The sequence below is a fragment of the Amaranthus tricolor genome, chromosome 11 (genome assembly GCF_026212465.1).
Source record: "Amaranthus tricolor cultivar Red isolate AtriRed21 chromosome 11, ASM2621246v1, whole genome shotgun sequence".
NCBI classification, from domain to species: Eukaryota; Viridiplantae; Streptophyta; class Magnoliopsida; order Caryophyllales; family Amaranthaceae; genus Amaranthus; species Amaranthus tricolor.
Genome location: NC_080057.1, coordinates 22906377 through 22919086, shown reverse-complemented (window position 1 = coordinate 22919086; position 12710 = coordinate 22906377). Strand labels below are relative to the sequence as shown.

Sequence of the window (12710 nt, the reverse complement as noted above, 5' to 3'; positions counted from 1 at the left end):
TTTGCACTAGAAGATTGGCCATAAATTTCATCCAAGTCTTCCTCGAACAACTTTAGTTGTTTTGTGCCACAAGAGTGTATTCTACTATTCTTTATTAAATCTATCTCTTGCACTTAAGGATGGTCATGGGCAGGTCTGGAGCGGGTTTGGTCAGACCCGGATCCGAATCCTAAAGATCTAAAATTTTCAGACCCAGACTCAGACCCTTCGAATCTGACGGGTCTAGGGTCCTTAATGGGTCTTAAACAAAGTCTCTTTGATTATCAAAATTGAACCTTTTTCGAGTCTTTTGTATTTTTATAAGCAACTTATTATCATATTACAAACACTTGTTCGAGTCCATGAAATTCAAATACAAAATAATTACTAAAAAGTAAAAAAAAAATTTAATTGTATAGGGTCCGAGTCCGCGTCTGAGGGGCGGGTCTAGGGTCAGGGTCTCGAGGTTGGGTCTGGGTCCGGGTTCGGATCTGCACCTTAAAACCCGGACCCGGACCCGTCAAATATTTTCTGGATTCCGGTCCGACCCAGATCCGATGGGTCTCAAAAAATTAGACCCAGACTCTTAAAAAAGGGCGGGTCCAACAGAGTCCTAGACCCATGACCATCCCTACTTGCACTAGTCAAGTTTGTAGTGGATTCAGGGTTAGCCGTTAGATTTAAGAAGTTAGGGGCAAAATATTAATTATGAGTTCTTAATTACTAAATATTATATTATAGGTTACTAATTATTAAGTATTAAAAAGTTATTTTTCTTTTTTTTGGATGAGTTTGAGACATATATCCTTTATCCTTTATACTTAATAACTAGTAAAAATGTATTTATAATTGTCAATTTAATAAACGATGACGAAGAAATGATATAAGATTAAACGAAATCGTCCCACGTGTTGCTAATTGGGCTAGCCATTGGGTCTATCTCATGCCACGGCTATCACACACCAATTATAACTTAATACACTTATTATCATATTTAAATATAAAATAACTTATTAAATTTTATCGGTTAACAATATTGAATAAGGTTACATCCGCTCTAGTTTAGAAGTGTTGATCATTTGTATGCTTAAAAAAAAAAAAAAAAAAAAAAAAGAGAGGAACCTTAAGAGTGATCCCCATGCTTCATGTCTTGAGAGACTTTCTCAAAAGAAGGTCTAGAAGAAATATCTTCCCACCAAGCCTTAACATTAGGGCGATCATTAATCAAGTTAGCATAAGGAGTAGTCATAAAATAATGAGTGTAAGGCAAATGATGAAGATCTGCTAGAGTGTAGTAATCCCCAGCTAAGTATTTGGTGTTCCTTAGTTTGTCATCATAGATATCTAGAACTTTCTTGAGTTTGTCAAGATGAGTATCAATGATGGTTTGATCAGGGGTCTTGCCTTGGATGGGGGCCACAAAATATTGATATATGATTGGTTGGATTGCTGGGTGGTATTGATGTGCTTCTACTTCCATCCATACTTTAACAATTGATGCTTCTTTTATATCTCCATGTCTTAAGAGATCGCTTCCTTTTTCCTTGTATTTTTCTGATATGTATGTTGTTATTGCTCTTGATTCTAATTTAACAACATTTAAAACAAGTTAAATAATTTTCAAATTATCCAAATTGTGTCAATTTAGCATATTTTATAGACACCCATAATTCTACAAAAATATATAATTAAAAATAAAAAATGGTGTGACAAATCTAAATTCTATTAACAAATGTAAATGACCCATGAATAATAAGTAATAATCCGTACATTAAACGATGACTTATTAGCCAACATTTACGGTTAGTCAAATTAGTTAACAATTTTAATCAACAATTATTAGCCAGATGAACGATATTATTTGCGAGTGACTTTAAAACAAATAATTATATGATTCTACATAAATTAAAGGGGTTTTAGGCATGTGCAGTACCAAACGTATAGATTGAAGGGTCTTAGATAGAAGTACCAGTTTATGATAGTTTATATATATTGTTTTATTTAATTTTTGTTTAGTTTATTACATGTTTAGTTGTTTATAGGCCCTAAATTTAAATAAAATATGTACTCCTATTTATTCATCTTCTTGATTGAAATATGTACTCCTATGAGAGCTACATTTTTTCTAACTATAAGCGAGCTTAGTTATATCTATCTACTACTCTACGGAATATTTTATTCCATACGATTTCAATTGAGGATTAGTTAAATAAATAATTAAACACGTTTTTTATACTCATGTAGTTGGTGAATAATAAATGCATGTAATTTTTATATACTTGAAACTATTCTAGGTGGGTAAACTATCTTTATATACTTGGAATTATTTTAAGTGGGTAGTTTACAGGATAGATAATCACTAAATTTAGAAACTTACCAAACAATGTGAGATCATCATCTTCAAGTGCTGGAATCTGCCCAAATGGCTGCAAAATATACATATTATGCACAATTATTTGCAGTAATAAAAATAATATTTTATCTATTTCATTAAATTTGCTACATTTACTATAAAAAAAATTTTCAAACTGAAAATGCAGATGAAGCAAATTTAACGAGAAAGAAAAAAGATATAAAATTAATTACATTTTTGGAGAGGAAAGGAGGCTGCAAATGTTCAGCAGTGAAGAGATTAATAGGAATAAGCTCAAATTCAACTTCTTTTTCATGTAAACATGTAAGAACTCTACTTGTGCATGTTGATATTGGAAGCCCATATACTTTCAAACCCATTTTAACTCTTTTTTTTATTGCTAAATACACTTCACAAATAATGAAAGAAATTAATAGAGATGGATACTAATTAATAAATTTTAGATTTGATTTTGAGAAATCTACTTGTAAAATGATTAGGACTTGGGACTATTTATAGTAGTCATATATTGTAGGAAAGTTATTTATTATTTTTGCTTATTTTATGAAAATGTCTTCCAATTTTGTACACTTGTTGATGCACTGTTTTAATTGTTAATATATTTTATAAAATTTAAATTGAAATGTGTAAAATAAGATCATATTTAATTACATTTTAACTTATATGTTAAGAATAAAATATAAAATATAAAATATAAAATAAAAATTTAAATTCTGCTAATAAATAAATGCGATATTTAATCCGAAGAGGAGGGAGCTAGTAAGTTATTCAAAAGCTAAAGTATGTCTTGATGAGCACGACTTGTGCATGCAAAGACTAGTCAACTCAAAATAGTATACCACATGTCTAGTGTCTACACACCTTTATTTTGCTAAAATAAATAAGAAAAATAAAAAATTAAGTAAATCTATTGGAGAAATTTATTATTTTCTTAAAGATAAGATTTTAGATTCTATTCTTACCTAGTTTTCTCTTTAACTTTAGTGTACTTTATAAAAATAAAAAAGAAAATAAATCTCAATATATTGCGAGCTAATCCAATTAGAAATTTAAGGTAAGCGGTATTTATATACTGACATTTAAATTATTTATTTGATAAATTGCTATTAGATTAGCGATTTTTATTACTTATAGAAAAATAAATAAATTTTAAAGACCCAAGCAATGTGAGACTATTTTTAGTACTAGTTTGCGATTCTCAATAGAATATATGTTTAACTTTTATTTCACAAAGTTTTGTTTGCATGCAAGTGGGTATATATATAAAAATATTGATCAAAGTACAATAAAATAAATAAGTGAATATATACGGAATCCTTGTTACCTACAATATTGATAAAAATACTAATTAATTCTTCTATATTTACAATCATAAAAGTTGTCCATAAATGAGTTTTATTTTAAAAAAAAGAGCAAATAAAAGATATTTACCATTTTATATTTTTTGGAAATGAAGATATTTACTATTTATATCCACATAATTAGAAGATTCAAAAATAAATTAATCCATTTGTTTCTTTTTGTTTGTCCATTTTACTTTTTACGTGTTTCAACGTAAATTTTGATTCTCGATATCTCATAATACACATAATAAAAAATTGTAAAATTTATATGTTGAAATTTTTTGCATTAAGACGAATCTAACAAGATCCCACATGAATATATTTTGTCTTGAATATATACTTCAAAAACTAAATTTAAATATTTTTCATAAAAGTGAAAAAAAAAACTAAAAAATGATAAAACAAAAAGGAATGGAGGAAAAGGAGGGACAGATTGGTAATTTGTTATGGTACTTAATGAAATTGGGAGATTGCAGAATTCACACAATGAAAGAAGACCGTTTGAACTTCTTCATTTGTCAACAATACGCATAAAGAAACGGCATTACTATTAGTCGCCATTCTTTTTAATTTATCACCACCCCCTCCTAATGAAATTAGGAATCGGGTAAATAAACACACATTCTCATTTGGCACCGCCGAAGAGTGTAGATGTTAAAATTAAGTCTAGCCATTTAAGTAAACATAGTCAAGATTATACCATTTAGATGTTTATTTTTGCTGTGATTATTAATTATGATTAAATATATTCTTCTAACCTCCCACATGACTTCTATTATCAACCCTAATTTTTTAAATTCCATCCTCATTCATATTCTCTAATAGATTGTTTATTCTAATATATCCCTTCACATGAAAGCTTTTTCTACTAATAGTGTGAATGCTGTACATATTCTCGTTATATTTAATGTTAAATATTTCATTTGAAGTGAAAAATAAATACTCTATACTCCCTCTGTTTTTTTTTCAAATGTCTTATTTAGTTTTTGGTCACTATTAATCATTTACTCTTAATATGTATTTTATTCTTAATCATTAAGTTAAAATATAGTCAAATGACATCTTGTTTAATCATCAAGTTTTTATAATTTTTAATTATGCACAATTAGAGATATTAAAGATAGTATCAGTGCGTTGGCAAACGTGCCCAAACCAAATCAGACATTTGAAAAGAAGCGGAGGAAAATTTAAACATGTGACTCTTTTGTCACATAAGCTCTGATACCATATCAAAAAACCAGCTCAACCAAAAAATTATTTTTAATTGAGTTGATTTGATTGAGTTGATTTCTTTATAATTTAATCTCTTAAATGTAACAATTACTATTTAGTGAATTCTTCAAAAGCTTATTATATATATATATATATATATATATATATATATATATATATATATATATATATATATATATATATATATATATATATATATATATATATTTATTTATTTATTTATTTATATTTATGTAATTTAAAATTAAATTGGTTTAATAGTTTGATGATCCCATTACGAAATCTCCTTGGAAATAAAAGTAAAATAATAAAATTGAGTATGATTGGTTGAATTGCATGATATAACAGATAGACCAGGGCAAAGAAGAACACAAATTTAAAAACAGTGAAGAATATCGAGATATGCCTGTAGACTGTTGAGTGTAGTATGTACAAAATCAGAATTAAAGAATGGATGGTCATTGTTACTCCTTATTTAGCATATTTGTCGAGGTCATCTACTTAATGTTGGGTCAGTTTACCCGTTTGACTCGCCTCTTAGTATGCTTATGAGTTATGATCAACTTCTGTATGATCTCTTAAAAATAAATTAATTTATTATTTAATTTTAAATAAATTTATTTATTATTTATAAATAGACCTATTATTTATAAGAATAGACAAAAAAAATTTGTAATTTAAGAATTGGAAATAAACAATAAATAATAATTAGGTTTATTTTTAGGGGATAACAAAAGTTAGTTTATTTTTTACAATTTTCCCTAATAATTACACCGATTCACCTTGTTATTATAAGTATTAATGAAATGATTGGTTGTTATTAAAAGCTATATTATTGTTATCCTTTAAGATAAAATAGGAGTAAATAGTAATATAGCAACTATCGTGAAACATGTAAAAAAGAAAAATATACTCCCTTAAATTCACTATTAATGTCTCATTTGTTTTATGTACTCTATTCAATGCACTTATTCAATTCTTAATATCTCTAATTGTGCATAATTAAAAAATATGAAAAGTTGATATAAATAATCCTTATCTTGAAATGAATCAAACATGATTCCACTCGACTATGTTTTAACTTATAAATTAATAATAAAATACAAATTAAAAGTAAGAGATGAATAGTATCAAAAAAGCAAATGAGACATTAATAGTGAATTTAAGGGACTAATAAGTATTATGGAATATATAGCAAATATAAAATTATATTTTTCAAACGCCACAATTAAGTCTATGAAGTTACAAATCTTAGGAAATTACATTTCATATAATTTTAGTTTATTTTATTAAAAATAAATTATAAAGTACTACAACATTAGAACTTTGATTTTTTTTTTCGAATTACATTCTTAATATTTTTTATTTGCGAATTATAGTGACAAAACTATCAATATCTATAGCGTTCAAACCAATTTTATTAGATTCCGATTATTAAAATGGTCAAAATTTCAAGTAAAATGGTCGAACTCTAGTGAATTGACATGAATATTATAACTATCAATACTTAAATAGTTTTAATTTATAATATAATATTAAAACTGTAATTTATAAAATATCTAAACTTTAACTTAAATTATTCTTTTATCAAACAAATATAAGACTGATTAAATGAAATTTAGGTGCCAAAGAACAACGCTTAATTTATAAGAATCCGATGCAATGCGAACCCAAAGAGGCCCGTTAGGCACCGGCGCACCGCACTCATTTGTCACATGGAGTCTTGTACAAAATCACAGGGCATCATTTTTTTTACCAAAAAAGGAATCTTTTTTTTATTTTCTCTTTTCCTTGAAACAAATCCCAACATGCAATATTTTGAACACACATTTCAAGGCTTGGTTGCTTACCGGAAATTAATGTCACAAATCACAATAATCCATTACCATTTAACTTTGACGAGAATAGTTTTAAGGACTCAAAACTGTTAGAGGGTAAAAGGTGTTAAAAATAGATTTGAAGATCTGATATTAACATGATCTTATAATCGAATTTGATTCAATATGGCTTTAAAAATGGACTTATAATGACGCAAAAATCTACATGGACACAAGATCAATCTATAAACCGACACAAAACACATAACGCGAAATCAACCTAATGACCCGAATGGACATCTCTAGTTTATTGATTCAATTATTTCCTCCGTTCCAAATTAAAACAATATGTCACAATTAAGTGCAACTATTTCAAAATAGAGGTTATATGTGTCTTCAGTGCAACAAATTGACACTAGAAAATACTTTCTCTATTTGAAATTACTAGCAACATTAGAATTATTGCACTATTTATTTATTACCTTTGATTTGTGATTAATTTTTAATTTAATAAGTTAAAATATAGCCGAATAAAATCTTGTTTAATTCGATGCAATGCAAAAATTATTAATATTAAATTTTTATAATTTTTTATTTTACATAATAAAAATATTAAAGATTGAATTAATGTATTGGGTTGTGTAAAAAATTAAAAATTATAAGTATTTTAGAATAAAGAAAGTATGCATGTATCATAATCTAGCAGCAACCAATACATGCTAAAGTGAGAGCTTTTGGAACGGTGTATAGCAAGGCTTCATCTGGCTTCAAAAGTTGACTTGGATGCTTGTAAGGCTGAGTATGTAGTGAGTTTGTTTCAGAAAGCTTAGAAGGCATCCAATCAACACAATGCTTCTAAATTTAGAAGCCTAAGATATGACATTAATTTATATTGTTTTTGCTTTAGTTAACTATGCATACTCTTAGGCCTTTAAATTGAAAAAAAAAAAAAAGTAAAACAAATACATCCTTAAATTTTATGGTGTATCTTTTGCTCCACCTTTGCTTATAATTACATAACTAAGGAAAATGCGTCAAAGCCAAAATTGTTATCCAAAGATGTATTAATAGTGCATGATGAAAGGATGCGATTAGATATTATGACTTCAATATATATTTTAATAAACGTATCTAAATGAAATGGGACAAAGTTATTAAAATGAAGGGAGTAGTAATGAGAACGATTATAGTATAAATTTTTTAAATGCACCATGGTGATAAAACAAGTATGACCATTAAATTTTCATGAGATTTTCCTATTAATATTACACTAAATTAGTATTATGATTCTCACCCATTTAATATCGATAACTAAAACAGATTGTACATATATGTAAACCGCATAAGCATATATAATCTATAAGGTTTTTTTACGAGAATAAAATATACATTTGTTTGTAAGTTTTAAAAGTTTTCTTTATTTAAAAAATCTCACTAAATTGAAAATTTTTTCTTTAACAATTAAAATTATAATAGCTTCACTGAATCTAACGAGATCAATATCTCTAAATATCTCTAAATACATATAATAAAAAATTATAAAAAACACATAATAAAAAGGTATACATTAATGCGAATCTAACGAGATCACACATGGATATATTTTATCTTCTAAATATGTATCAAAAATATTAATTAAATTTCTCTTTCCTTAAGGTGAAATATTTCAAATAGAAAGAACATTAGAGAACATAATGAGTACTTTTTATCTTAATAATATTTATTATTTTTAGAATTTGGGAAGGTGATTTTTCTTGGGCATAAACTATTTTTGTAAGGCATTCAACTTATTAGTTGTTTACCATAATATTTATTCTAATCAATTATGAAAATATTAAATAAGTGCAAACCCATTTACCCAACCTTCTCTTCATAGTAGAATTATCTAATTTTATCAATTGATTGGATCAACTGATTTAGAATCTAGTACTTTATATTTCTTTTATTTTGAAATACTTAGCTACATTTTGGTTTTGGAAACTATTTATCGTTTAAGCTTATTTTATATATTGCAGCTTATATATAAGTAAAAGTATAATCAAGTGGAATTTTGTTTGAATCGTCTAATCGCATACTTTCATAATATTCACTTTTTATAATTTTTAGATGTGTATAATTCAATATATAAATGAACAAAATAACACATTAAATTGCGTAAAAAGTCAAATATAACAAGTATAATGGAACGAAAGATGTATAAAAAGTTTGTTCCTTAAAGTTAATCCTAATATGCGACTTACCCCTATGATATATTATTAACACAACAATTTTAGACCTAGAATTGTTAGGCCTATAAACTCTCTAAATAGCTAAGTAAATAGGAATGTACGTAAGACATTCTTATAACCAAAATAAAAGTAAAAAATAAATAGAAAGATTAATAATAAAAATCACATAAATATTTAATGTAATTTTATTAATAATGTATTAGCTACATTACTAGAATAGGCGTAACAATTATTGTTAATGTGAGAGGAAAAAGAAACATATACATAATATTAAGGATTAATAAGTTATAAAAAATAACAAGAAATAACATAATTTACTGATATGACTAAACTTAAACTAATTAGCTTTAAATTCATTTCAAACCCAAATTTAAAAACAATGCTCTCCTTTCTTTCTTTCTTCTTTTCCTTAACCCTTTCCCTACACTTTTCCTTATTAAAACAACTCTTAAAATGTGATCTATAACAAAATATACGAGAAAGGGTGTTGGATTCCCTGCCTCCATGAACAATGTGGATTTCTTTCCAACTGCGAGTATTCTTGACAAAGTTATGTTTTACAAAGGGCTCTTTGATTCTTCTTAATTTTCTTTCAATAATTGTTAATGCCTTAATTTCAAAAATAGAGTCAATATGGATGCCCTGATTGAGAGACTTGGGGAGAATCATAGATTATGGACCCCCTGATTACTGAATATAATATTGTATACCTTTAACTATTGAATATCAAATCATTGTTATTTAAATTTTTTAGATAGACTCGGGTAGAGACCCCTCTTTGCCCGTTATAGGGCCTGCCCTTCAGTCGAAAACAATCCACCTAGAATCCACATATTTCATCTGCTCCATCTATTAGCTAGCCATAAGATTTGGGCCCGTCAATTTTGAAAGTTCTATTCTTGGTAACGGGAGTGATGCGATTATCCATATTTAAATGTGAGTTTGTATTTTTGAAAATCTTTACGAGTCTGATAAGTGTAATATTTGTATTTATTCATATCATTTTATGCTCCTTAATGATGGTTGTTGTTAGTAATTTCGTGCTTATTTTGAAGATTTATGCTACATTACTCATTTTGGTTATTCCTGTTGATTTTAAGTAATTTTGATTGTTTTAAGCATAATTCTTATAATTTTAATGATGACGGAATTTAATAAAGTGATTTTAGCTCGGTTGAAGATGTTCTACATAGAAAATGAGCAAAATGGTAGAAGAGTGTTAATAATGCAAAAGTTTTGAGGTGAAATTTGATACATGTCTACTCTTTTCACCATAACTTTTGATAGAAAGATCGCTTTAATGAAAAGTTTGCAGCATTGGAAATTAGACTTCAAGAGCTTTCCAACAGTATATTATAAGTCCAATTCTGACAACTGACCAAGAAATGGCGACCATTTAAAGTTTGCTGAAATTGTCAGACAAAACGCCGACTCGGTTTTTTGGCCCTGGATGTGGATGCCAAGTAGGCTTTTTTCTTTTGGAATCCGTGCAGTTCATTTTTCAATACTTCAATTTTGTATTATTTATTTTTACCTTTATTTTAATTAACTTCTTACAGATTTATTTAGGGGTTAATGAGTAGCATTTAGGTTAAACCTCCTTTAGAGGAGCACAAGGAGGGAGACTAAAAACCTCTTCTCCTTCCTCCTTCATCTTCCTCTCCATTTGAATATCATTTTAATTCTTGTAAGCTTTAATTTCTTGTCATTTTAATTTCTTGTCTTTGATTTACTTTCTCATTATTAGTTTAATCTTTCTTTATCAAATTTGTATTAGTTTAATGTTTCCTTGCCATACTTTAATTGTTTTCTTAGAAATTGTCATTTAATAAATTGTTTCTATTTTGTCTTTTGGATCTTTAATTGTGTGTCACATAATTTAGTTATTGTTTTTCCTTGCAAATTTAACATTATCATTTTCATTCATGTTTTGTATCATGCTAGGTTTGTGTTTATTGCGTTCACCATGAGTAATGAGTAGATCCATTTTCTAGGGTTAGGGTTTAAACCTACGAGTTGAGTATGATATAATGATTGAAAGTGTCTATGAAATTAGGATTAATGTGGTTAAATTGTGTTAATAACCCTAAATTAAATATGCTTTGTTGGACTAGTTAATAGAACTAGCGTGTGAGATTGAGATCAATTTTGCTTTAGGGTAAATTTTAGTTAACATCTTATTAATTCATTCAATAAAACTAGTGTGTGAGAATCAAATTAGTAGGGTCTAAATCTAATAGTTAATCAACAGAGCGAGAGTTTGAGATTAACAAGATCATGTTTAACCACATAATTAATCCGACATTTCATTAACACTAATAAGAACTTGATTATACAAGACTTTAGGGGATTTCCGACACCCTTGATCTTTTAACATATAGTTTAAACCCATATCTTTATTGCATTTTTAGTTTGTTAGACAACAACTTACCAAATCTTTTTCTCTCTGAGCAATATAATTTATAAAAATTAGCAAATTTCTTGTCCTAACTTCCTTATGTTTGACCCGTGACTACACGTACACAGTGTGCTTGCGTTAAATAAAATTTTCACATCATATTCCATGTGGTGTTATCTTTGCACTTGCTTAATTAGAAAAGTCAAGTTAGGATTAGAAGATTGAACTTTGTACTTAATCATTTTATAGTCCTATGATTTAATCTTACTCAGAAGAGGGCAGAATAACGGACCACACACCCAACTGGATCATCAAAAAGGAGTCCAATGTTGGCGTGTAGATAAGCAAAGTCTAGAGAAAGAAATCGGTCCAAATTTAAAGGGATAAAAAAGAAAAATTAAATTAAATGAGTTTTTTTTTTTTTTTAAATAAAATTTCCCCAATTAACTTTGAGAAAATTTAAATTTCCAAAATAAGGACATTTTTTATACAAATAGACATCTTTTTTTTTTTTCTACTTTTGTTTTACTATTTTAAATGTCTAAATTCTCCGGTAGAAAAGCTACTAGAATATAACCGTTCTCGAAATAAAAAATGTAAACAAATTTTTATTTAGGACCGTCTTAAAATTGGGATGCTATTACATATGTCATCGCTTTTAAAATTTATGTGATTATTTTTTGTAATGCTTATGTGATCACTTTTAAAACTTATATGGTCACTAAGACCTATATAATCACTTTGAAAGACCTATGTGTTAATTTTATTTTACTATATGATCACTTTTGAAGCTATCACTTTAAAAGCATATGTGATCACTTTTAAAGTTTATTGAGATTGTGTTTTGTGGTGATGGTGGACTTGAAAATTAAAAATGATCACATATGCCTTAAAGGGATCACATAGGTCTTAAAAGTAATCACATAGGTCTTAAAAGTGACTATATAAGCTTTAAAAGTAATCACTTATAATAGTCAAAGTGATTACACATGCTTTAAAAGTAATCATATAAGCCTTAAAGTGATCATATATTCTTTAAAAGTAACTACATAATTTTTAAAAGTGATCACATATTAAATTAAAAATAATCACATAAGCCTTAAAAGTGATCATATATGTCTTAAAAGTAATCACATATACCTTAAAATTAATTACACTAGCTTTAAAAATAATCAAATATAATAGTAAAAAATAATTACATAAACTTAAAAAATAATCGCACAAATACAATTACACCAGCTCTAAAACTAATAAACTGGTGGGCGGCACATGAGATTGTCTCAAATTGTATAGGAGAGAACAAATGCTAAAATAGTTATTATTATAATTATATTATAA

The 12710-nt window shown here is 27.2% G+C and overlaps 1 protein-coding gene across 1 annotated transcript; it reads right to left on the bottom strand.

The window, feature by feature from the left end:
- Positions 1-828: 828 nt before the first annotated feature.
- Positions 829-2803, bottom strand: LOC130827439 (glutathione S-transferase F13). The gene is made up of 3 exons (XM_057693160.1): positions 2566-2803; positions 2357-2405; positions 829-1563 (listed from the first exon to the last, which is right to left on the bottom strand). Exons 1-3 carry the CDS (start codon positions 2710-2712, stop codon positions 1103-1105), a joined length of 657 nt encoding a protein of 218 aa, XP_057549143.1. The 5' UTR covers positions 2713-2803; the 3' UTR covers positions 829-1102.
- Positions 2804-12710: the final 9907 nt, after the last annotated feature.